Raw genomic sequence first — 27,957 nt, 5'->3', positions numbered from 1 at the left:
AAGACCCCCTATGAACTTTTCCATAATAAGCTTCTTAAACTTGATTACTTTAAAGTGTTTGGTTATACATGTTTTATTCCTAACACTAAAGACAACTTAGAAAAGTTTGAAGAAAAGGCCGATGATGGTATCTTTCTAGGCTACTCCACAAATAGTAGAGCTTATAGAGTATTCAATAAAAGAACTCTAGTTGTGGAAGAGTCTATGAATGTAAAATTTGATGAATTCATGGCTAAGGACAAATATAAAGACCTAGAAGAAGATGATGAAGATGAAGTACTTGAGATTAGAAAAAGAGTTGAGAATGTCTCTTTAGAAGAGCGTAATACTCAAGTACATCAACTTCCTAAAGAGATTAAGACTGTTAAAGACCATCCACTTGACCTTGTCATTGGAAACCTTGATAAAGACATACAAACTAGGAGTAAAATCCAAAATGTTTGTTCCAATGTAGCCTTTATATCTACAATCGAACCCAAGAATGTAAAGGAAGCCCTTTTAGATAGTGATTGGATAATTGCTATGCAAGAAGAGCTTAATCAATTTGAAAGAAATCAAGTTTGGGACTTAGTGCCAAAATCCTCTAATACCAAGATTATTGGGACTAGATGGATGTTTAGGAATAAACTTGATGAAGATGGTAACATAACAAGAAACAAAGCTAGGCTGGTTGCTCAAGGCTATAACCAACAGGAAGGTATTGACTTTGATGAATCATATGCACCTGTAACTAGACTTGAGTCAATTAGAATGTTGTTTGCTTTTGCCTGTCATAAGAAATTTCAGGTTGTACCAAATGGATGTCAAAAGCGCATTCTTGAATGGCTATATAAATGAAGAAGTTTACGTCATTCAACTACCTGGATTTGAAGATTCAAAGTTCCCTGATCATGTCTACAAGCTGAAGAAGGCCCTATATGGCTTGAAACAAGCCCCAAGAGCTTGGTACGACAGACTTATTAAGTTCCTAGTTGATACTGGATTTTCAATGGGTAAGATAGATACTACTTTGTTTGTTAAGCGTGATAAGAATGATTTAATTATAGTTCAAATCTATGTCGATGATATTATTTTCGATTCTACAAATGAATCACTTTGGCATGAATTTAGTAAATGTATAAGTAGTGAATTTGAAATGAGCCTAATGAGAGAATTGAATTTCTTTCTAGGACTCCAAATAAAATAGACCTCTGATGGTATTTTCATTAGTCAAACAAAGTACATTAAAGAATTATTAAAGAAGTTTGACATCAATGGACAAAAGTCATCTGGTACCCCAATGAGTACCTTTGTAACTTTATCCAAGGATGAAGATGGAACCCCTGTTGACCACCAAATATAGAGGCATGATAGGTAGTTTACTCTATCTAACAGCTAGTAGACCTGACATTATGTTTAGTGTCTATGCTTGTGCTAGGTTTCAGGCCAAACCTATGCAATCCCATTTGAGTACTGTGAAGAGAATCTTTAAGTACTTGAAGGGAACCCCAAGCATTGGACTTTGGTACCCTATGAACAATGACTTTGACCTTGTTAGCTTCTCTGATGTCGACTTTGTCAGGTGTCATGTTGATCGTAAGAGTACAAGTGGAACTTGTCACTTCTTAGAATCATGTTTAGTTTCGTGGTTTAGTAAGAAGCAAAATTCTATTGGTCTTTCTACCACCGAGGCCGAATACATTGCAGCCAGACGGTGTTGTGCACAAGTGCTATGGATGAGGCAAACTCTCTAAGACTTTAGAGTTAAGTTTGATACTTCCTCTATCCAATGAGATAACACAAGTGCAATTAACCTTAGCAAGAATCCGATTTTATACTCAAGTGCTAAGCATATTGATATTCGTCACCATTTCCTACGTGACACTGCTCAACGAGGTGAAATCCGACTTGATTTCATTGAGACCGAGAAGCAACTCGCGGATATCTTCACAAAACCCTTTAGTGAAGAAAGATTCTGCACCCTAAGAAGAGAATTAGGCATTATTGATCCTTTTGCATAACATGTTTATATGTTTTTTACTGATAATATGCTGCTTTTTGCTGAAACGGCATACCGGATTGCCAACCGGTATGCTGGTTCAACATTTCTGGCTGTTTTTATAGCCGTTGGAGCCAAAACGGTATTCCGGATTGGAATTTCTGACCATGTTTTTACTGTTGTGCAGATTTATTTGCCTATTTAAATCACAAATTTTTTGTCTTTTTCTCACTCACTATTCACTCTAATTTTTTTTACACTGTGATTACTTGTTGTTAAGCTTTTCTCTCTTCTCTCTCTCTCTCTTTAACAATGAGCCGAAGAGGTAAGGAAACAATGACCGAGAATCCTCCTTCTAAAAGAGGAAGAACTGGAGGAAGAGGAAGCGGTTCAAGACAATTGTATGCGAAAGGAGAAGATCGTTTGTTTCAATCTAGGGAATGCCGTGCAAATTGGCATCTCTACCTTGCAAGAAAAATCGAAGAAGGACGTGAAGTGGACGTGTTCTCCTTCAATAGCATCCGTCTCGAAGAACTTTTCAAGGAGATCGGTTGGGAACCTTTTCTCAACATTTTCGATCCTTGTTATCCATACCTTGTCAAGTACTTCTACACCAACCTCTACTTCAACGGTGCAGAACAAGGTTTGAAACTTCATTCCTATGTGAAAAGCACTCACATAGAACTCTCTCTTGATGATCTTGCCCGCATCCTTGAAATCCCCAATGAAGGATCTTGCATCTTTTAGACCCCAAAGAACACCAACTTTGGTGATTTGATCAACCATGTAGAAGTGTATTCCTTTATTCTCAAACAATTCGACCCAAATACGGGGACCATTGTAACCGGTCGCCTTCGTCTTATCCCTCATGTCATCTCGTATATAGTCCAATACAATATCATTCCTAGGGGTGGTGATAGAAACAAGTGCCTTACTCCATAGGCCTACATCACTTATTGCATCTACACCAACAACCCTACTAATCTTCCATACTTCATCATGAGGTATATGGAATCGTGTGCTCACCCCCATAGGCACACCAATCTTCCTTATGGCCGGCTTCTCACTCATGTTTTCTGGGCCTTTGATATTGATCTTGATCATGAGGAAGAATCCACTTTGTCTTTCCAACACATCACTCGCAATAGCTGTCATACCATAGCTATTCCTCCTCGGACCGATGTGTTTGTTGAAGAAGAAGAAGCTTTAGAAGAGAATGTGCCTCCTCCTCGTCAAGCACAAGAAGGAATACCAGCATCTTTACAAGAATGGGTGACAAGCATAGATGAATACATGGACGAAGCAAACAACCGGATAATGGAACTTGAATTCGGTCAACAAAAAATTCAAGATGATGTGACTTCTCTTCGCAACGATGTGAAGACCGGGTTTGACTCTCTCAATGTCCGCCAAGATAAAATTCTCAATGCTATTCATTTACTTGCTTTCAATCTTGGTCATCTCTCTCTTGACACACCAGGAGCTACTCCTCAAGGGGTTACCCCTCAAAGAGTGAGACCACCTTTTCCCGGTGCCTCAAGCTCTATTCCACCTATTCCACCTTTTGATCCAAATCCTTGATGTACTATTTTTTTTACCCCTCTTTTTGAAAATGACAAAGGGGGAGAATGTTTGGATGTTTGAAATGAATGGATTTATGAATATATTTAATGTTTTGAAATTTGGAACATGTGTGTGGATGTGTATTTGGAACTCTCTATACTTGTTTTGAATTTTAAATGCTCTATTACTGTTTTATTCACTTGGATTATTTATCATCATCAAAAAGGGGGAGATTGTTGAGGAAACCTCCTCATACACTCCAAACTGTGTTTTGATGATAACAAATAAAGCCCCTCTTGGACTAACATTTGTGTAAGATGTTTAGATGAGAGCTTAGCACCAAGTAAGGGGGAGTGTACACAAGAGCGTAAACAAATGCATACAGGAATATGGCTCAAGATGTCCCCTAAGATGTGTAAGTCAACAAGTCAAACTTTGAAGTTTGGAGATTGAAGAATGAAGACTTAATGAAGATTTTGTAATCTTGTATTTTATATTTTTAAGTCACAAATTGATGTAATGCACATACGCATGCATACATCCATTTAGAATGTCCTTAGGAGGTAATTTGACCCCTTTGACATGTGATCATTTAAGTATTGGAAACCCCCAAATCAAACCCTAATGGAACTGGACCAATTTCCACTGAAATTGCCCAATCCGGCATACCGGTTCCTGATCCGGCATACTGGATTAATGGGAATCTAAGGAAAAGGCTTATAGTAGCCCTCCGGAGTACACTGGATCCCCATCCAGCATACCGGATCCTGTTTGGCTTAGTTTTGCCTTGATCCGGCATACCGGATAGCCATCCAACATACCGGATAAGTGTATAACTGTTAGCTTTTGACCGTTATTCCCCTGTTTAAAATGAAAATTAGGTGATCCGGCATACCGGATTAGAATCCAGCATACCGGATTATATATGGCTTTTAGAATCCGATCTTAATTAAGATTCCTAATTAATTTAAGTCACCTAACCTATAAATACCCACTTGTTTAAGGCTCTAATTATCACTATTAATCACAATCAAGAGCCTCCAAGAACAAGTCACTCTCAAGTGAGAATTCGAGCACTAATCCAAGGCATTCAAATCTCACTTAGCCCTTCATTCATATTTGCATTTAAAGCTTCATAATTTGAAAGGTAGCACATCTCTACTAAGGTTTTGAGGTAAATCTAAAATCCCTTAGTATTGTCTTTACTTTTTATAAGTAGATTGAGTTCTCTTGCTCGGAATCAAGAGTAGGTTGAGTCCTCTTGCTCATTGAATCAAGAGTAGTTGTTGTTGAGTTCCCTTGCTCATTTCTCAAGAGTTGTACGAGTCCTCTTGCTCTTACTCAAGATTTGACATAGTGAAATTCTCTCTAAGGTGAGAGGAGTGGACGTAGGCAAGTATTGACCGAACCACTATAAATCTCTTGTGTTACTCTTTTACTTATTGCTTATTTATTGCTTGTCTTTACTTGGTTATTTCTGCATTTTTTTTTTAATTTTCCAACCTTCACCTATTTACCCCCCCTCTAAGTGACTTCACATTTTATACGTAGGAGGGTTATTAGGTCATTTCATGTAGAGAGAGAGTACTAATGTACCCTCACCTGGCAGCTCATTGAACAAAACCTATAAATAATATAGAGAAAGAATGTTGTAAGGCTGCATAGCATATGCTAGCACCCTCCATGTGTCCATCTTTCCTCCCTCATGCAATGACATCTGCCCTTATTGTGGGAGGAGAGAGAGAGAGAGAGAGACATCGGGAGGCATTAGTGTACAGATAGAGAACTCAATCCCTAAATATTATTAGTGTCAAACCTGCCCCTAACTGGCAGGGAATTTGATTGAAGGACAGGAACCCCTGACATGGCATCCAAGCACACTGTGGAGCATCACCCCAGTGATTGAATTTAATGGAGAACCCCCTAGGATGTCCTCCTACATACCTGTCAGAAGATGGATTGCAGACCCTTGCAGTTGTACTGCCCACAGCATAATGTACAGCTTGAACTCCAGGTATTCTCTCTCCTCCACATAAATGTAGGGCCCACACCTGAAAAAGGGTGTAAATTACCCTAGGTGAGGTGTAGGTGTAAGGCCAACACCCTGGGCCAAACCCCTGTGCAAGCCCAAAGTGATACAGCTTTGCTGTATTCTCTGGGTGATTCACTGGGCGATGCACACATCACCCAGTGCAAAGCCCAGAGTGGGAAAAATGGATATTTTAATCAACAGTTGTGTGGGGACCACCCCTACTGGCCATGGGCACCCTCCATAGGTTGAAGGGAGTCTAGGGAACCACCTCATTCCCTTGGACCCCTTTAGACCCCACCAGAATGCCTAGAATGACTGAGAATCAGTCTAAAAATGCATTTTAAAAAGGGACCTAAGCAGCCAAACAGGCCTCAGTGGGGGGCTGTCCTATAAATAGAGGACCCCAGCTCAGTTTTAGAGCTTTAGTTCACTGCTAAAACCGTGGGAGAGAAAAGAGAAGGAGAGGCAGAAGAAAGGAAGGGAAAGAAGAAGATGGAAGGAGGAGAAGCTGTCCCTGCCTCCAGGCTCAGCCCCAGTAGCCTACCCAACCTGATTCAAGTATAAAAATCATACCTTAAGTATGCTGCTATGCTGTTCTCTGTTCATCTCTTTAGATCTCTGCTGTTTGGATGAGTTTCTGGCCATTGGTAGCCCAAAACAGCTGGGGGCTGCCATGTGCCACCTCAGATCCAACATGCAAACATGATGCATGGAAGATCTGAGGATTTTATATGAATTTTTACTGCTGTTTTGTTCCTGAGACAGAAGCTTGTCTCTGTGCCAGACTGCACTGCACTGTTGCACCAAGAATAGGCAGTCTGGGCTTGGATCTGTGCACGCAAACTGCTTCCAGCCTAGCCGTGTGTTACAGCAGCCCTACACCACCCTACTCCACGTAGTAACAACCTTGCATGCAACCTAAATCGTGACCAGCAGCTGGAACTCAGCTGGGTTACTATTTACTAGGCTATCTGGGCAGCTCCTGGTAGCCAAGTGGTGGGCCCAGGTCAAGATCCGAGTGGACCACTGCAAACCACCCCACATGAGGTCCACAATGACCTAACATGCATGTAGGGACGACCAAGGCACTGCCTATGGTGCAAAACCCAAGAAAATGGGCCTATTCACGTTCTGAATAGGCATTGGGCGATGCACACATCACCTACAGACATCACCCAGAGAATTAAAATGGGTATTCTGCAGATCAGACCTTGGGGGCTTCCACCAGTGGACTGTAAACATTGTAAGGAGGTGGTAAATGACCAAAGTACCCCTCCTCACATCTGTCCATAATTATGAACACCTTGGGTACCCAAGTGGGCCCTGCAGGGCTTGGAACCCTGTCTGTGTTGGTCCTGTAGCACTGCTGACCTGGGGACTGTGTTGCAAGACTATTGTGACCTAGAACCATGTACTATAGTGGTGAATTACCATTTTGACCCTAGACCACATTCTCCGGATGATGCACCGGGACATAGGCCTAAAGCTCAGTGCAAGGCCCAGAGAATTCCAAGTGATTCCTGACTGTGCACCAAGTCAAACCAGTGAGCCTAGATCAACACTAGGACATCCAAAAATAGTTTGGAATATTAAATGATATATTTCTGATTTATACTTTAGGGTTTGCTCCCGCGCTCGAGGTACATTGCCAGACTGCACCCGGAATCGAAACAGCAACTGATCCCATAGAACCAGACCCAGGTGAGTGAAATGTTATCGTGTATGTACGTGTAACATGAATAACATGTTGAACCTAATTTTCATAATTATTAATAATATGATTCATGTTTAATTCCAATCTTATAAATACAATGCAACACTGTGTTGACTATTGATCAACTCTACTTGAATATTCTATGCTGATTATGTATGCTAGACTAGATGTCGTAGTCAGCTTGGAAATGAGGCCTATGGTAGCCTATAGAATGGGATGCGATTGACAACACCCGACTCATACGATGCCATATAGACATGGGGTTAGAGTTGCATCACCCGTGCTACTCACCCTTGCCAACAGGGGTTAAGGTGTTGGATGCCCATGGGAGCGACCGTATATCCTTGAGCTATATGCCGGGTTTTAAGCCATGAGCTATATACCGGGCTTAAAACCATAATAAGAAAAAAAAAAAAAAGAAATGTGATTATGAGCTATATGCCGGGCTTTATGCCACAATATAATCCAAAAGAAAAAAAAAAGAATTGAGTTAAATGCCGATAGTTACCTGACAGGATAATCACAGAGGGCTGGTCGGGCTGACCAAGGAATGAATGTGGGAGCTGACTGGTCCTCTCCAACAACTCAATGGGTGTATCGCGGGAAGGGGTTAAAAGCCCACACCAATGATACATGTATTGGGGATTGTAGTAACACTAACCTGCCCTAGTTGTGATATTAGGTGGCTAATAATAACTGGACTGCATTTTCATGTAGGATTCATATGAATGTGGTTGCATATGCATGCATGATGATATGTTTTACTCATGGGTTCAGTGGGGCTCACACTCTGTTATATATGTTTTTCTATTAGATGATTGTACAGGTGGATGTCACTATGGCGGGGAGGCTCATTACGCAGAGGAGAGCCTTGGTGGTTATGACCATATTGGTGTGGACCCCGACGGAGGTTGTGCCGATGGTCCGAGTGTTCTCGGTGACTACTGAGGACTGACCCGTGAAGGGTTTTGACATGGATGCTGATGATACTACTTTTTATCTTGGAGACTCCTTTTTGACTTTGTTAGGAGTTTATCCCCATTTCTGCTTTTAGTCTTTCTCTTTCTTTTTGGGGCTCGAGTTGTCTCGCCCTGTATATATATATTTTCCTTTTTATTTCAGTTGATGTATTTAGTATCTATTACTGTTCAGTTTTGTGGGTGTGAGAGAGGGAATGATTCAGCTTACTTATGTATATAACAATTATTTCCTGTACTGCTACGCTTCCTTTTCTTTTAATGCAATTATAGTTTCTGTAGCACTCTGAGTTTACATGTGGTAATACTATGGACGTGTGTTTGTGAATGTATTAACTCCTTCTAGATCCGTGGGATTTGACGGATTACCGTTATGCAATTTGGGTCACCTACCTAATCCTTCCAGGGGGTGGTTTGGGGTGTGACAATTAGGAGAGGATTTTTCACGTCACCAATGTAAGGGAATCTCTCACGTTACATCGATCACGACTTGAGAAGTAGTTTCGTATGGGACCCACATGGTTAGGTAAGAGACTGTTAGTACGAGCCCCACATGATCAAGATGTGAGAGGGTGTGGAATATTACACTATTAGCATGATGATCTTTTTCCTATAATTATTATATTTTAATGGGAGAAAGAACACCAACCTATCGCACAACACACACCACCCTTGTGCCAAGACTGAGGGGCACGCATAATGGCCACCGCACCCCCTAGAAATATGGAAATGACCAGGGGTGCGGTGGTCAATTCGTGCACCCTTGTGTCTTAGTACAGGGGCACCGTGCATTGTGCGAGTGGGTGTGTTCTCTAATTTGAAATATGTGCATGAAAATGACATCTTTTGATAACCACAGTATGATTGGACACTTTCAATTTATTTTTAAAACCATTTTATACTCTTAACCTGAATTTCTGAGAACAAGACAAGGGCAAATTAAAAAAAGATGTCAATTCCTAAATACACCTAGCCCCGTTTATTTAGAGGAGAAGGTGGGGTGGGATTATTGGGAAGATAGGACCCATATGTTGGTGGGGGGTTTTGTTAGGGTGGAAATGTTGAGGTAAAGTTATTTTTCCCATGAACAGTAACCAAAGTCCCACCAAAGGCTAAGGGTGGGATTTTGATGTGCCACATTAGCAAACAAAGTAATTAATGATGTCCCCTTAGTTTTGTAAGTTCCCCCCCCCCCCCCAAATTAGCCAAACAAGGTTGAGTTGAGATTTTCAAGTGCCACATGAGGATTTTCCCACCCCACCTAAGTCTCCTTTAAACAAACGGGCCGTATAGATGATGTCTCATTCTAATACTCCCTTCAGATCTGCTAAGCATATGTATTTGCTAATATTCAAAGTCTGAAAGCTGTGTGGCTGTGACACTGACATTGTGACTGGTGAATGTATTAAGACCATGCAAGTTACTAAAAAAAAAAAAATGTGTTAAGACCATACCATTAGAGTAAAAATCCAAATATGAAACTTGTATTAAGATTTAGGGTAAATTACACATCACCCCCTGGTTTTCAAAAGAAACTCAAATCACCCCCTAGTTTTTGAAAATACTCATCTGTCCCCCTCTACAATAACGATGTTAGCTTGCTGTTAGTTATTGGTGTGAAAAGACTATTTTACTCTTGTACTAAAACATTAGAATTAAATTTACAATACTATCCTTCAAAATCTATGTTTGGATGTCAAGGGTAGTTTAGGGATTTAAATTTATTTAACTGGCTAACATCATCACTCAACAGCATAAAACTAATGGTAGAGACTAATTTATCATACTGGGGTCTAATACAGGGAGGTGATTTGAGTATTTTCAGAACCAAAAGATAATTTGAGTGTTGTTTGAAAATCAAGAGGTGACATGTAATTTACCCTAAGATTTATTATAGTTAAGAGTTAAGACACAAGGCAATGGAAACCATATGATTACCTTAACAAAATGAAAAATGATACCAAAACGTTTAGATTCCTTTTTTTTTTTGGTTCTTCTTGCCGCTTTTTCCGTCTTTAGCTAAATCCATTTAAAGACACACAGAACTCTGAGAGAGAGAGAGAGGGCCGAAGGCGAACCGAAGGAAGGAAGCCTTACAAGCGCTCTTATCCTGTTTCCCTCACTCCTCACTCGCACTTGAAGGGTTCGCCAAGAAAAAGTAAAAAGCATCGCAGTGTCTATCTTGTTTTAGCTTCTTACGACTCTCACCCAGATGAGCTTTATGGGGTTTCTGAGAATGCAGCAGGGCTTGAAATTGACTCTTCTGATTTGAGCTTTTCTTTCTCCCTGTGGGTTCTTGAGTTTACGGGAGTAATGGGAAAGAATGGATTTGTTTTGGCTCTCATACTCATGGGTTTGCTCGGATGTATCTCATCAGCTTCAGCCACTGATCTTGCTAGTGTGTATTAGCTCTCCAGCTTCTTTGATATTCAGTCTTTCCTATATTGCAATTTGCAACTCTATATATCATCTTTTTTCTTGTGCATTTTTTGCAGAAATTGTTAGTGGGTTTGTTTCCAATTCTTTCTCTGCTCTTCTAAAATGGTTGTGGTCACTTAAAGCAACTACCAAAACTGGTAATGATATCAGATCGAACCTACATTGTTTTTGTTTTCTTCCCCCCTCCCACATGTGGGTCCTTGAGTATTTTGGGTACTGAGAAAATTTTATCTGCCATGGTTGGGGATTAATGGTGGTTTGGATTTTCAGCGATTTCTGGCCGTCCGATGGTGAAATTCGAAAGTGGTTACAGTGTAGAGACGGTATTCGATGGGAGTAAGCTTGGAATCTTGCCGTTCGCAGTTGAGGTTTCACCCAGCGGAGAGCTTCTGGTTTTGGACTCTGTTAACAGTAAAATTTACAAGATATCCTCACCATTGTCACGCTGTAAGTGGGTTTCTGTGATGACCTATAATTTTGGCTTGATTGGATCATATATCTGTTGAAATCCTGCTCTTATATTCTTATACTATGTGTTTTACTATGAAGTTCCTGCAAATTACTTCTGCTCTTAACGAAATTTCTACTTTTTCATTTTGTTTCTGATAAATTTGGGCAGAAATGTCGGTCCTTTTTCTAACTGATTTGTTCTTCTAGATCTTTTGTACTGGTTGCTTTTCACTGAAGTTTCAACTTTCAACCAAATCTGAACTTCAATTTGAATGATTAGGTTCCTGATTTTGCTTTGGTTGAACAGAACTGCTTAAGAGCTCCACTTTTTAAAGTACCATGAGACTTTACTTAATAATGCAAAATACCCAGCTCCATCTTTTTCGAAATTTGTAATCTTTCCCTTTTCTTCTATAGCTATGTTTCTTCAAGGACAAACTTCATTGTTACTCAAAACTGTTGTGTCTTTTTCTCTTATGCTCTATACATCATGTCTGAACTTCATGGCCTCTGTGATTTTTTTAGAATAAAACCCAGCTGATGTTATCTGAATTATGAGAAATAACGCATTTTGACTTCAATTAATAACAACCAACTCTTCATTCTCTCTAACTTCTGGTCTTGCTTGGATTTCTGTGGCAACCTGAACAATTGGAACATAAACCGGACCTAATTTTTGAGTTTCTCCTTGTTATGGTTGGTCCACAGTATAAGCTACTGATTCTTCCATAATGTGTTATGTGGTTGATTGAATTTCTTGGCATATTCTTCTTCTTTCTAGGGTTCTTTAAAAAAATTACTGGAAAATATATATGTTTCATTGTGGATTTTGAATGCATGGAAAACTGCAGACAGCAGGTCAAAACTGGTTGCTGGATCGCCTGAAGGTTACTCTGGACATGTGGATGGGAAGCTTAGAGAAGCAAGGATGAACCAACCAAAGGGACTTACTGCGGATGATAGGGGAAATATTTACATAGCAGACACTATGAACATGGCAATCAGGAAGATCAGTGATGCAGGTAAAATGTTGGTATCCATTCAAGACTATTTATAACTCAAGGAATGGCTCTCATACCCATTAACTTGTTAAAATATTAGAAAAAAATTGTTTTTTTTTTTTTAAATTACATATTATTATTGTTATTAATTTTTTCAATCTCTCATTCAATGAGAGACTATTAGTTAAATTCCATGTAGTGGACTTTTATTTTGGACTTAGAGTTGCCGCACACAGTGATTTCCCAGTGTTATGATATGCTTCTAACTTCTTTATGCAGGGGTTACAACAATTGCAGGAGGAAAATGGAGCCGTGCAGGGGGCTATGTTGATGGGCCAAGTGAAGATGCAAAGTTTTCCAACGATTTTGATGTTGTTTATGTTGGAAGCAGCTGCTCTCTTCTTGTCATAGACAGAGGAGACCAGGCTATTCGAGAGATACAGCTGCATTTCGATGACTGTGCCTACCAATATGGGAGTGGTTTTCCTTTAGGTAAATTGTACAGTGTGACTATTTTTCCCCTTGCCTTTGTTCTTTTGATATTGGACTTGGATAAAATTGATTGTCTATTCCTTTATTGAAGGGATTGCTGTGCTGGTTGCTGCTGGCTTCTTTGGTTATATGTTGGCTTTGCTCCAAAGGAGAGTGGGTACGATGGTCTCTTCCCAGAACGTGAGTGATTAATTTTCTCTGTGATTTCTTTGACAAAATATTTCTTGTGATTTGGTGTCTCTCACTTGAGAGTAAACTGTTCCTCTTATTGCTAAATCTGTCACAAGTTGTCTGCACCAATGGTCCTCATACCCTATGGAAGAACATAGAGCAGTTAAGTCTTTTCTTGCTCTTATAGGATTCCATAAGTGGTAAAATAAGCTTTCCGTCGAGTCCATATCAGAAGCCACTGAAATCATTAGTCAGGCCACCATTAATCCCCACTGTTGATGAAACAGAGAAGCAAGAAGAAGGCTTCTTTGGTTCACTTGGGAAGCTTTTCCTCAATACTGGTGCCGCTGTGGCAGAAATATTTGGGGCGTTGTTCTCAGGTTTTAGAAGAAAGCCACTGACCAATCAACTGCAACAGCAGCACCAGCAACAGCTAAAGCGCCAAAATGCTTGGCCTTTGCAAGAAAGTTTTGTGATACCTGATGAAGATGAGCCACCGACTATAGAAACAAGAACTCCAACCCCAAGGAAGACCTATGCCTTCATGACCAAGGACTCAGAGAAGACCAACCATTTCCGGCAAAGTCGAGCTTTCTATAGTGGTTGGGATGGTGAATATCAGCAACAACAACAGCAGCAGCAGCAGCAACATCATCAGAGACAATACTCATCTGGCCTGAAAACATACTATGAGCAGAGTTACGAGACTACCAATGAGATTGTGTTTGGAGCAGTTCAGGAACAAGCTGGTCGACGTGAAGCAGTGGTGATAAAGGCTGTGGACTATGGAGAGCCTATTTATGATCATCGCAATGTCCGGTCTCGTGGCCATTATATGGGTTATGCTCATGGCTATTAAATATTAATCATCAGTACTACGTATAAAAGATAAAAGATTTTCTCGCCTTTCACCTCTCTTGTTAATTGACATTTAAAGATATAGGGAACAGGGAGTTTCAACATGACTTGTGAAGAATGAATTGTAAGGACAGCTATAGTGTTCAAGGAATGTTGATTCTCTGAAGTTAAACTCTCATTATCCATTCAATATTTTACTCTCCATATATCTGTTTTCAGCTCATTTTCTTGAAAAGATTAGATCAAAAGGCACCCATTTCTGTACTGGCTCCAGAAGAACGATGAAGGAAGAGACTCCAAGGTCAAATTAAAGTTGGATTAAATATGAAGATTATTTCTTAAGTGTAGGACTATTTTACTTTATTTTTTGTTGGAATTTCTATTTGTGTTTAAAATTAAAGATTCAAAATATTGGAGGATTATGTCGTTTTCCTAATAGGTACCAATAGGCACCTAAATGACCAATTGGTGTGACTATTGGACAACTTGTTTGAATGGTCAACAAACAAGTATTTTGGGAAAAAACATGATGTTAGGGCATGTCTCTTGGAGATATCCCTTAGTGGTGTCTCTTCCTCTCCTATATATAGAGAGGGGTGTTGTATAATTCTCTAAGATTTTGTGTGTGGAGATAATGGTTTTTTTGGTTGCATTAAAATCATTTTTCAAATCGTCTATTGAGTTTAGCCTTGCTCTCCCTTATAACCTAAGTCTTTGTGCATAAGACCAAGGTTCGGTGGTTGATTTATCTTGGAGATAAAACCCAAGGAACCCTGATTGCACTAGTACAGGAGGCGTTTCAAACCTTAAAGAGAATGTCTTCATTGATGCGACTTAACCACAATTATTAGTTCGTGATTGATTTGTGACTATCAACAATGGCGAGTTTGTGGCTATCAACATCTCAATCTTATTCTCTCAAACTGGATACTTGTTTACTACAATCTTAAGGTCTGAATTTTTTGTTTTTAAGACTGTAGAAATACTTGATAAACTAATACTCAGTTTATCGATACGACATATCAAGTAGAAGTTATTTGGCACTGGTAAGAGATTTTTTTTTTTTATAACAAAGAGAAAGGAGAGATATTTTATTAAGCCCAAAGGGTTTGAGAGGATGGAACATGGATATACTTGTTACTATTTTTATCCGCTGTTGTGCTATCGTGTGGCACAGCAGCGCTGCAGTGCACATCAACGGATAAAGGTTCGTTTCAGGGCCAGCAGGCCTGATCGAGGCCGACCGTCAAAAACCCGAACCAGCCCGGCCTGATTACTAAACGTGTCGGAATTGAGTTTGACCCGTTTATAATCGGTCATTCCCGATGCACAGTTAGCACCGCCGGACCCGACCGGACTGACTATATATTAGCCCGAATGAAGCCCGACCCTTTGGTGACTTGGAAATTCCTAATCTACACTTTAGGACCCCCAAACCCTAAGACCTAAAGTTTATTTTTCCTCACTTGATCACTCGGATGCAGCCTGCAGCTGTTCTTTGCCTTTGCCGCTGCAAGTCTGCAACCCCTTTCGCCTCCCTATATTCTGATCTATTTTTCTGATCACATTTGAAGTCATCCGAACTCCATGGAAGCTACTGATTTCATCCATTGAAACCCCTACTGAAGATTTAAGTTGTTTTCTGGTTGAAGATTTGAAGAGCCATCCCAGCCCCTGCGATACTGTTTTCTGGGGGCTTTCTGGCTGAACCTTGAAGACCTCTGATCTCCTAAGTTACTTACCTGTTGCTGCCCATCTTATGGGGATCAATCCACCATCCAAGGACCCCAACTCGACCTGAGTTTGAGGTTGTTTGACAACCTTCTGTGGCTGCTACCAGAGTTCTATTGTATACTAAATTAGGAAAGTTCAAGAACTACAGATTCAGCCATTAACTTGTGTTGATTTTAGATGTTTGAATCCAATATTCCTTCTATCCGATGGTAATATCTTTCCAATCCCTTGACTACTGTGTCATTTAGTTACTAGTTTGTATCCTGAAATTTAAGCCCTTTTCCTTCTATCCGATGGTAATATCTTTCCAATCCCTTGACTACTGTGTTATTTAATTACTAGTTTGTATCCTGAAATTTAAGCCCTTTTCTGTGATCTACGATAAGGTGATTGGCTGCTGCCTAGTGTGCCTTTGGGTTGGGGATTATTTATTATGTATAGTGAGGTGTTGTTTGGGTGTTACAAGACCAATATAACCTACTGATCTTAAGTTTGAGTTCAAAGTTGTGTTAGTTCCACATTGAAAAATTAATATATTCTATTACTTTTAATTTGTTAAGGCCCGGTTATGGCCCGTTTAGAAACATGGCCACAGCTCAGTTAAGGACCAATTACACTAGCCTGATTATAGCCCGAAACCTGACCTAGACCGACCTAGCCCGACTAGGCCCAGCCCAAAAACTTAAACATGCGGTCACGGTACAGGCTAAAGCACCGTGAGGCCCGGGTAGGCCCAACCGAACCCGACCAAGCCCGACCGGTTGACACCCCTACTGTTGTCTGTTGAGCCATGAAGCATAATTGGATTCAATGATAGCATAAGAAGAAAGATACGAGGCCAATTTTCAAAGACGTTCTCATGGAGACCGTAAGTAGGTTTTTTCCTTTATTCGGATTAACTTGCATGAGTTGTTTTAAAATATAATGTGGCGGAAATTCGTCCTGGACTGATCGGTACGTACGAAGCCGTAATGTGTAACCAAGATTCATGGAAACGTAAAAAGTGCAAAGACACGAGATTTATGTGGTTTGGCACGGTGGCCTACATCCACGGGACAATAATACAGAGCTCACTTCACTAGTACAGAAAAAATTACAACACACACCCCTTACTCACAACACTATATGTGGGACCCACTCAACAAGGAAACTCACCCACAGCATAATTATCACAAATTACCCAAAGGAATTATACCCAGAGATAATACCTAGAGTACCCTACAAGTGTAACCCAAAGCTAAACTCAAGAACACATTCAAAGCTCTTTGAGAATCCTGTTCTTGGTTCTCTGTTCTGTGTCTCAACTCTTCTCCCTTCCTCCCTATTTATAAGCAATTGCAGAGGTTGATCACCATGTTTGCACCATGCACCAACAGCCCCATTTTCTTCAAAATCAGGCGTGGTAGATATGGGTTGTGCCGACCTTCCTTGAATTCCAATTTGCCAACTAGAGAGAGAGAGAGTGTGTGTGTGTGTGTGAGTTGCATTTGTTCCATCTTCACTAGTTGCATGCAAATTGCATTGAATGCAATACGCAACCAAACGAACCAGGTGTTTAGAAGATGAGGTAAGTCTTCATTCATTAATTAATTTTACTATTCACTTTGTTGACTCATGTGTTGCCAACATCATCTATCACATTCTCCCACTTGAAGACTAGTTTCGAAAATAGTCTTCACAACTCCGAATTGCCCAAGCGTCACCTCTGATCAGGTAACCACAAGCTTTAGAGAAGTTCTGCACCATATGAACTTCTCCCTCACAACAGACTTCGTCAAAATATCTGCAACTTTGTCGTTGGTGTGAATCTTCTGTAGAGAGATTACTCCATCTTCCACCACATTTCAAACAAAATGATATTTTACATCAATGTGTTTGGTCCAAAAATGATACATTGGATTTACGGCCAAATGTAACACACTCTGACTGTCACATTGAACAATTATCACCTTCTGCTTGATTCTTAGCTCATCAAGTAACCTCTTTAACCAGATACCTTCTTTACATGCATCTATAGTTGCGATGTACTCTGCTTCTATAATAGATAATGCCACCACAAACTGTAACATGGACATCCAACTAATTGCATCACTGGCTAAAGAGAAACAGGATCCAGTGGTAGATCTCCGTCTATCACGGTCTTCTACAAAATTTGCATCCACAAAACCAACCAACTGTAAATCTTGGCCACTACAACAAATAGCCATGTTAGAAGTACCCTTCAAGTAACGAAGGATCCACTTCACAGTAGTCCAATGATCTCGACTCGGCTTTGTCATGTATTTACTAACTGCTCCCATTGCTTGTGCAATGTCTGGTCTGGTGCAGACCATGGCAAACATAAGACTTCCCACTGCTGATGCTGTAACGACCCAAACCCGGCATAAGGGTATGAGTACAACCCTCGTAGGCGGTGATCTTACGATCGATTTCTTAACTTAGCATGTGTCTAAAAGTTGATTGAATTTTTTTTTATTTATTTGCATACAAGCATGCCACATTTTCTAACTACACGGAAGATTATCAAGCAACATATCATCGAATAATATATGTTTTCATCCAAATCTGGTGGCAATTCCAAGTAATCATCACATGTTCATCCCACAAGCATAAGAACTAACATAAAAGAAAATAAACAGTATCCAAATCAAATTGTGCTACATCCAACCATTAAATCCCAATTCAATCAATAAAATATCCTAATATTCATTATTCAAGTCTTCAAGTCTATCAAGCATCATGATCACCATCCTGCTGATCCTGGTCACCTGTGCAGTCTGTGTACTGACATGTTCCATGATCTGTGTCTGAAAAATAAAGGGATGAGCTCAACAGCCTAGCGAGACAAAGCATAGATAATACATGCATTAATAGGCACAACTTATACATACAAACAATGCATGAACTATAGTAAAAAAACTAGATACATTAATGCAAGTCTGTTTGGTTCTATTGCATGTGCACATCTAGTAAAGGTGAGGAACACGATCGTTGATCTGACGGCTGTCATTTCTTGCATTACCCGACTGAACACCACCGAGAGTCATTTCTCTTTTACCCCAACTGACCGGACCAGGTCTGGGATCAAGTACACTCCCCTGTGGGAGGTCTAGATCGGGTTCTGGTTCTGGAGGACAGTGTGCTCCCCTGTGGGAGGTCTTATCCTCAATTCTGTTCTAGTGTCCTCATCTAGCACCTAACCCCTGCTGGAAATGGGTGCAGTCTGGGTTCTCAGTCTGAATTCTAAATGCCTGATTCTGGGACCTTATGTCCAATTCTTTCTTATATTCTGAATGAGGTTCTATCACATGCTGTCATGGTATTTCATCATATGATATAATTTTAAACTCATGATACATACATGGCATGTTACTCATATTAAAACATAAAACAAAAATCCAATGCTTATAAACATCATAAATAATCACAAAACATCTGAAATATAAGAGATAATGGTTCACTCACATAACATAGTATAAGAGGCATATTAATCCATGTAAAATCCATGATTATACTCACCTTGGTACTTGAACAAAATTACACTTTTACCAAGTCTTTGGTTTCTCTCCCGTACAATGTATAATCCCTAGATATGCTCACCTATCACATCATATTAATCTTCTCAGATTCTGTCCCATTCTGTGCATAGTTACTTCCTAATGCCATAACTTTTAACATAGGCATTCAATAGGTATAAAACTTATATACTATTAAACAAAATTTAAAATACCACAATTCATAAGAGGGATCCATCTCCAGAATAAGCCTCCAAGGACCTTCAAATCCAAGCCTAAACTAGGGTACTGACAGGAACTTTATCTATTAAACAGAATGATCTTTGTGCACCAAAAATGCATTAATAAATTATTAAAAATTATAACAGCTCTTAGTTTTTTATCTGTTAAACCAGACTTATAAATACACAAATCATCAAAAGACATAAACCTAATTTAAGGTCTCTAAGTCTGCTAAAAAATTGAGCACAACTCGGGTTGAAAACTATAACAAAACCTGCACTCGGGATTGAGTACAGAGTAGTAAAAATATAATTCGTCCATCTTATAGAAATCAATTCAATCAGGTATTTTTATGGGTGAAAGTAGACTTATAGGGCCACGTTTCATAAGAAGGGGTCATCTTCAGGTTTGGCCCATATGTAACCCGAAAATTAGTCACAAGGACAGACAAGTGTGCTGGACAGAATTACATTAATCTCAATGTAAGACCCAAAATACGTGCACTTCCATAATGGATGAGGGTCTTAAAATATTTGCATAGTAAGCTCTATCAGTATATTTTGTAACCATATAAATTTAAAATTCTAATCCTAAGCCATTTAAAAACTCTGATTTTTACAAAAACGGTGCGCAGAAAAATCTGTACAGAAAATACCAAAAATCACAGTCTCCTAAAGATTATCATCCTTGCTAAAGACGCAATACAAGGTCTTAGAATACGATCTTATAAAATTAATCTAGGTCCATTATCTCTTACCCTAAGCAAAAAATTTAATTTAGGTTTGGAAGAACTTACTCTTTGTTTCAGCCCCAAAATTACTTGAACTCTTTAAGCTTTCACTTCTTCTATCTTTCTTTTCTTTCTCTTCTTCTTCTTTTCCTTTCTTTCCTTACTTCCACGATCTAGGTTTAGGGTATCCCTTGGAGTCCATATTTATATTTATCTCTCCTCTTAAATGGCTGCCTCTTTTCTCTCTCTTCTTATCTCTATTTTCTTTCTTATGTGCGATTACTCTCTTTCCTTCCTAGTTTATCTCAATTTAGTCAACCACTTGATTCCTAATTTATTTATAATTTCCCTTTAATTCCTTATTTATCTCTAATTTTCCTTTAATTCCTAATGTATCTCTAATTTCCCTAAATCTCCCAATTGGACTTGCTTTTTTTTGGGTAGAAAGAGTTTTGATAATATTATTGAAGAAATAAGGGGGGAGTTACAGTCTTACAAAAACCTTTCCACAAACATCATCGCACACCAGGTTAGCGAGAGCCGTGGACAGATTGTTAACATCTAGGTGGATGACTTGGTTCACATTGATCAAACTAGCCAGATGGTCAGCGCATCTGTTGATCTCCCTAAGGTGATGTACAAAAGAACAACCAAGGAACTCATCACGAAGCTGGTGGATCTCCTCCAGGAGCAACTTGTAGTACCAGGGAACCTCAAAACCCCCTCCAATAATTCCAATCGCATAGCTTGAATCTGAACGAACCTGCTCATTGGAAAGGTTTAACATTCGAGCTTTCTCCAGGCCATAACGGATAGCGAGTAACTCAGCACATAAAACACTCTCCTCCTCAGCACCTCCTGCCAATGCGAACAGAACCCGACCAGTACCGTCCCTACAGATTGCACCAAAGCCACACCAACGATCACGCACCGACCCATCGTAGTTTATTGCCACCCATCCCGAAGGGGGTGGAGGCCATCGATGAAAGGTTGCTGAGGTGTGTTTAAACTGCACTTGCACCTCCCATCGATTAAAAGAGGACCTCGTAACCGGAGAGTCGACGACTACACCAGTACTGTGAGAGTATCGAGCTCTTGTGTCAATGATCACTCGATGGAGCACCCTCTCCGCATCACATCTCTTACTGTTGAACAAGCGGTTGTTCCTCTCTTCCCATATCCTATATATCACTGTGATGAAACTGAAGCATTTGAGCCTGCTCATCAGGGAGGCCCCTTGAAAGTGCTTCATGAGCCATGCCACCTCACACTGCCAAGTTGCAAGAGAACCTCGATTGTAACCATGAACCCAAAGAAGGCCACGCCACACCACTGAGGAGAAAGGACACCGGAAAAAGATATGGTCCAGAGTTTCAACTGAACCACCACACAACACACAAGAAGTGTCCACTTGCACTCCCAGGCAGCAAGGCGAGACTTGGTGGCCAATCATTCCTTACACGCTAGCCAGCTGATAAATGAGAAATGAGGTTGGGCCGTAGGAAACCAGACCAACTTGTGCCATGCCACTTTTAGACTTCTTGCACGAAGCGATTCCCACGCTGATCTCAAGCTAAACCTCCCACTGGGTTCTGCAGTCCATATCAGGGTATCACAGGGAATTCTTTTATAGCTCTTCGTATTAAATATCTCACCCCATCTATCTTCAAGAATGCTATCATGCACAGGAGCCCTCCATAAACCCTCTGCAGATCAAATTGCAACCACTTTCTCAAAGGGTTGCCTTCCCAGAGCTTCAGAGATTAGCATACTTGGCTGGGCCAATGGGCCATGTGGGAGCCAAGGATTAAACCACAGTAGAGTTTGCTCACCCAACCGGATCAGGTATCTTGACATTCTAATCACAGCCCCCCTAAGATGAAGTATGTGTCTGAGTGTTGATGAGCAATGTGAGGGGACGCCCAACGACCAAACAGAGTGACGCCGCAACCAGCGATGAACAAAACTCACCCAACAGGAAGGGGCATTTGTCGCAATAGACCAGACATGTCTCATTAAAGCTGCTGAATTCCACTCTACTAACCTCCTTAACCCCAGCCCCCGCTCCTCCCTTGGCTTGCAAACCGAATCCCAAGTGACCTTGAACATACCCTTCTGAGCATTCCCCCACCAGAGGAACTTAGCCATGGTTCTTTCCAAGCTCTGGAGAACACACCGTGGCGTGGAAGAAGTTTAACCAATAAGAAATAGTACCCATGAGGACAGCCTTAATGAGCACCAGTCTTCCCGCATAAGACAGGGACCGAGCCTTCCATGAAGTCAACCTCCCCTCCAACCAAGTGATCAAGGGAGTAAAATCCATCAGCCGAAGAGACTTAGAGGCCAGCGGGACCCCAAGGTAACGCATTGGAAGCCCCGCCTTCGTAAAGCCCAGGCTCTGGGTGAAGAAGCTCTCTACCTCTGAAGCACAATTTGCGAAGAATAACGAAGACTTTCCTTGGTTTATCGTAAGACCGGACAATGCAGAGAATTTTTGGAATAACTCCTTCAACTGAATGGCATTGGCCACCGATGCTCTTCCAAACACAAAGAGGTCATCCGCAAAACAGATGGAGGTGATACCTGGTTTGTCACAAAACTGATGGTACGCAAAGTCTCCTTGTTGGGCAGCAGTTGCAAGTGAGTCTAAAAACACTTGTAAAACAATATTAAACAAAAACAGGAAAAGGGACATCCTTGCCTTAATCCCCTGTTACTGATGAAAGCTATAGAGTGCCCACCATTCAAAGAAATCACATACCTTGGATTGACAACACAATGTGATAACCAAGTGATGAAAGTCATAGGGAAGTTCAGCCGAAGGAGCAAGGTAAAGAGGAAACTCCACTGGACGGAGTCGTACACCTTTCTGAGGTCAACTTTTGCTGCAAATCTAGGCATTCCCTTATTCAAGTGGTACCCATTCATCAATTCTTGAGCCAATAAAACATTGTTCGTAATGCTCCGGCCTTCTATAAAAGTCAACTGATTCACCCCAACCACCTTTCCCAAAACCAATTTCAATCTATTAGCCAAGAGTTTAGAGATGAAACGGTAAAGAAATGGACTAACTGTAATCGGCCAATAGTCATGAAAGGAGTTCTGCACATCACCCTTTGGAACCAGGGTTAGCCTGGAGGTGTTGAGCTGATCAGGAAACCTGGGGGATTGAAAAAAGTGCAAAATGGCCGCACACACCTCATCACTAATGATTCCCCAGGCTTTCTTGAAAAAATACGCCCCAAACCCATCAATACCTGGAGCACTGTCATCATCCGCCTCGAAGACCACCCCCTTAATTTCCTCCACCAAGAAAGGTCGAGTAAGAAGAGCACAGTTCGTGGAGTCCAGTAGACGGTCACCCTGAAGCTTGAAGGCAGGACAAATAACCTGGGGGGAGCCAGCGAAAGCCTCTTCAAAGAACCTGACTGCTTCCTGCTCAATCTCATCCACATTTGTCAGCCAATTCCCATCCCTATCATGAATCGCAGAAATACGGTTCCTGTTCCTACAAGTCTGCATGGAATTATGGAAAAACTCAGAATTCCCATCACCAAGCTCTAACCATCGAACCCTTGCTCTCTGGCGCAGTTTAGCTTCCCTCAGGTTAAGCAGTTGGCAAAGTCTAGAAGTACAAGCCCTCTCATCAGCCAGAACCGAAGCATCCAAACACCCCTCCTCAATTAGAGACTGTAAGCGAGACACCTCACCCTCCAGGTCCGTGACCTTCTGATTCAAGTTATGGAAATGGGTACGACTCTACCCCTTGAGATGGGCCTTGAGGGCTCCAAGCTTTGAAAGAAGAGCGAACAAAGGCCCACCAGAAGCTGGCGTGGCCCACACCTCCTTGACCAAGGGAAGAAATTCCTCGTGGACAGCCCAAAAGTTAAAAAAGAAGAATTGTTTGCCCCATGTGTGTCTTGGCACCAAGTGATACCACCATTGGACTATGATCCGAAACCAATGGGTGTTGGAAGTGAGCAGAGGAGGAAGGAAATGCCTCCAACCAAGGAAGGTTTGACAAAACCCAGTCCAACTTACAAGCAATTCGAGCCTCATCCAAGCCCCTATTATTTCAGGTAAATTGAGCACCTGTCCAAGCCAGATCGGCCAGCTCTACATCAGCCATGTAGTCAATTGAGGGCTGAGTCATTCTATAGGTGACAGGGCACCCACCGAGTTTATCATCCACACTCCTAATTGAATTGAAATCACCTAACACCACCCACGGTCGAGATTATTGCGCGTTGAGCCGCCGAATCTCATCCCACAACGGTTCCTGATCATTTGCAAAGTTATAGGCGTAGACAAAGGAAGCATAAAACCAAATCTGAGATTGCTTCACAGTCACACGAACATGAATCATCTGAGCTGTAACACATAGAGGTTGAACATCAACCGAATCCTCATTCCATAAGACCCATAACCTAGCCGAGTCCGATGCTTGATAATTATCACAGCATCGCCACCTTCTGCTAAAAGACCTGAAGGCATTCACAAAGTTGGCCGGTTTAACCCTCGCCTCCATCAAACCGACAACATCGAGATTATTCCCCACCATCCAATCTAGCACCGCCGGCCTCTTACCAGGTTCGTTCAAACCCCTGGAGTTCCATGCTCCAAGTTTAATCATTGGACGATGGATTTAGAGGAGCCAAGCATGGGGTTTCTCCACCCCGGACTTCTATCTCTCTCCCTAATCGGCTCATCCTCCAATTGCTCGAAGACCTCATTCGCATGCCAAACTGGGCTTCCATCTTTATCAACCACAGAGTGGAGAATAGCAAATCGATTCTGGGATGCTGGGTTCACCACTACACCACCATGACGCTGCATGTCCCTCCCCCAAGAAGCAGCAGCAGTTCCGACCACATCTGTAGGATCAGAGACCTGGGGAGAGAGGACTCCAACTGGAGAAATAATCAGGTGATCCCCCCAGCTCTTGGACTGGTCGTTACACGTAGAGTTTGACCATCACCCAACTACTCAAGTGAAGCCCCAATTGGCTGAGTCGACACGTGGTTGGGGGCGATAACCATCTCATGAGAGCCATCAGTGAGAATGGGGCCTGAAATGTCGCCTAATCGTGCCTCATTCCTAGAAACCAGCCCACCTTCATGATCACATGTGGCAACGTGGCTCAGCATCATTGGATCCAAGGAAGTGGATCCCTTCTCAAAGACACTCTTCGGTTTTGCATTAGGAACAGCAGCGTCCGACACCGATGCATGAGTTGGAATCCGATATGTAGCCGACGGGGAGCCCGATTGCCGAGAGTGACCACCCCGAACCCGTCGACGCGCAGCAGCCTTCCATCCTCCATCAATCTGCATGGAATCCTTGGGCTGCTCCGTTACTAGGGGATTCACAGGAGCACGGGGGTAGTGCCTGTCAGTATGACCAATAACCTTGCACATGGAGCAGAGCAGAGGGGCCCAGTCGTACTGAACTGGTTGTTCATGAACTATGTCCTCCCCCATAGCAATCGAAATGGAGTCCGAGAGACCATTCGCAGCATTGACAAGAACACAGAACCTCATAAACGACAATCGTTCCCGTTAAGATGTATGTTGATCCACACAGATAGGCTTACCAAGAAGGCTAGCAATGCGACCAAGCGACCGAGTACCCCAGAACTGTAAGTTCAATCCATACAACCTAACCCAAAGAGGGAGAACAATCTCCTCTTTCTTCGTAAGGGAGATGTTTAGCGACCAAGGCCGGAGGATCAGCGGCCGGGAACCCAACGCCCAGGGACCTTCATCCAGGATCTGTCGACTGAGATCTGAATCTTGGAAATCAAACATAAAAATTCCACTCTCTAACCCAAAAACTTCAACTTGCCCAACATGGCCCCATTTCTCTTGCGCAAACCGTTTCATACTGGAGAAGGTGGGATGCTGACCAAATACATAACCCACGAGTGCAGACTCCCACCGACCTCTCTCCTCTTCCACATCCTCCACCAGACAACACGCCACCTTCCTTCCATCCAATATCGCTGGTTCAAAGTACTGTAATGACACCGAGCCTTCCCGAGTCTTGTTGCCTGCAACCAAATGAGCCCACGAGCGTGGCTGTCCACTTGCAGCAGGACCAGGCTGGCCATCCCCATGGTCCACCGAAATGCAGTCACCGGTGGCCATCACAGGCCTTCCAACAAACCGAGCTTCCTACGTTGCCTTCCTTCCACATCCTCCACCAGACAACACGCCACCTTCCTTCCATCCAATATCGCTGGTTCAAAGTACTGTAATGACACCGAGCCTTCCCGAGTCTTGTTGCCTGCAACCAAATGAGCCCACGAGTGTGGCTGTCCACTTGCAGCAGGACCAGGCTGGCCATCCCTATGGTCCACCGAAATGCAGTCACCGGTGGCCATCACAGGCCTTCCAACAAACCGAGCTTCCTACGTTGCCTTCCTAAAAGTTCAGAGTTTCCTTGGACTTGCTTTCTTCCAAGTAATCTGTCCGATAGTCTATGCTCTCCTCTTTTTCTTTTTAATTTTATTATCATCATTGTTTATTCTTTTGTTTTTTTTTTTTTTTTTTTTTTTTTTTTTTTTGCATCAAGTCACGAAATCTCATGTTGGGGCCCATAAGGGCTCCTTCCACCAAGCTGGCCGAACTTCTCTCCTTCTAAATTGAATTTACTTGAATTTTGATAATAATTCTAAAATAAACAAAAATGATACTTAATGTGTTGCAGACAAGAATTGAACCTTGTACCTCCCACAAACACAGCAACTACACACCAATAACCTATGAGTACTTGTATGCACATAAAAACCCAAAATTTTATAAAACATTACTTTTTGCATTAAAACACATTTAATGACAAATAATAAACTCTAATTAATCATATAGCATAATTACCATAATACCATTGAATGAAATTACTATTTTACCCATAAGGTTGAGACTCAGGGTTTCTGAAATCTGGGGTTTTACAGATGCATATGGTACTCGAGATATCTTTGTCTTCTCTACTTCTGTGCAAGGACTCTATTCTGAAGACAGTTTGCAGCCAATAGGAAGTGTGGTGTTAACTGGTTTAGCATTCTGCAAATTGAAGCGATGCAGAACCTTTTCAACATAAATCTTTTGAGTTATCTAGATCTTCCTATTTTCATGATCTCTAAGTGCAATCATCCCAAGACTATGATTTGTGGCACCTAAGTCTTTCATATCAAAATTTCTTACTAAACGAGCCTTTAGGTCTGCAATACCATCTTTACTGGTACCTGCAACCAGCATGTCATCAACATACAATAATAAGATAAGCGTAACAATCAACAGTGTCATAATTTGGAAGATGAATCAAGGCTGCTTTGTAGAAGACCGATTTTAGAAACTCAGATTGAGCATCAGGGTAGCACCATTGATGATCTACTATAAAATCCAAAATTGTAGCTGATAAGTTTTGAAAAGGATAGTAAAGCAGATTTGAAGACTCCTCAATAGATGTGTTATCTAACCATCTATCTTACCAAAAGTTAATTTTAAGCCCATTGCCAATAATCCATCTTTCTTTGGAAGAAACAAATGCCCACATTCTTTTGATTCCTAGACAAATAGTACAGGATTGATAGTTAGATTTCATGGATCCATTTGGATTTAGAAACCTTGCTTTGAAAAAGCTGCTCATGAAAGAATCACCATGCTTAACTTGCCAGACCAGCTTGCTTAAGAGAGATTGTTTATATCTCGTAGTCTCTTTATACCTAAGCCTCCTTTCTCAAGACGACATATAACATCCCGTTTCACCATCACAGCTTTTGACGAATCAATTTCTCCCTTCCAGATAAAATTCTTCATCCATGTGACAGCCCAATCTCAGGATAAGGGAGAGTGCAGCCCTCACGTGCGCTGACCGTAAGGTCAAAGTGTATCTCAATATATAGGAGAATTTAAGTTATCAAATTATCCATACTTATAACATAAAGGGTGTGTAAGCTTTCACCTACACCACATTACATGATCAGAGTTCATCAAACAAAAGTTGCAGGAAGTAAATATCACAAATGTTACATCGTAAGGTCTCCCTCCCCAATGGCATAACTATTCACTAAATACCCGAAT

General features: G+C 41.3%; 1 protein-coding gene across 1 annotated transcript; it reads left to right on the top strand.

The window, feature by feature from the left end:
* Positions 1 to 10,376: 10,376 nt before the first annotated feature.
* Positions 10,377 to 13,862, top strand: LOC122670551. Its single transcript, XM_043867479.1, has 7 exons — positions 10,377 to 10,662; positions 10,760 to 10,840; positions 10,974 to 11,150; positions 12,005 to 12,175; positions 12,434 to 12,646; positions 12,738 to 12,826; positions 13,005 to 13,862. The coding sequence occupies exons 1-7, from the start codon at positions 10,578 to 10,580 to the stop codon at positions 13,674 to 13,676; spliced, it is 1,488 nt and encodes a 495-aa protein (XP_043723414.1). The 5' UTR covers positions 10,377 to 10,577; the 3' UTR covers positions 13,677 to 13,862.
* Positions 13,863 to 27,957: the final 14,095 nt, after the last annotated feature.

The sequence above is a fragment of the Telopea speciosissima genome, chromosome 8, assembly GCF_018873765.1.
Source record: "Telopea speciosissima isolate NSW1024214 ecotype Mountain lineage chromosome 8, Tspe_v1, whole genome shotgun sequence".
Lineage (NCBI taxonomy): Eukaryota > Viridiplantae > Streptophyta > Magnoliopsida > Proteales > Proteaceae > Telopea > Telopea speciosissima.
Note: the sequence above shows the minus strand (reverse complement) of the source record. Positions and strands in the feature narration are given on the sequence as shown.

Coding starts and splice junctions, on each gene's coding strand:
- LOC122670551 (XM_043867479.1), top strand. CDS start 10,578: ATGGGAAAGAATGGATTTGTTTTGGCTCTCATACTCATGGGTTTGCTC. Junction 12,176..12,433: donor CAGGAAGATCAGTGATGCAG/GTAAAATGTTGG, acceptor TTCTTTATGCAG/GGGTTACAACAATTGCAGGA. Junction 12,647..12,737: donor TGGGAGTGGTTTTCCTTTAG/GTAAATTGTACA, acceptor CCTTTATTGAAG/GGATTGCTGTGCTGGTTGCT.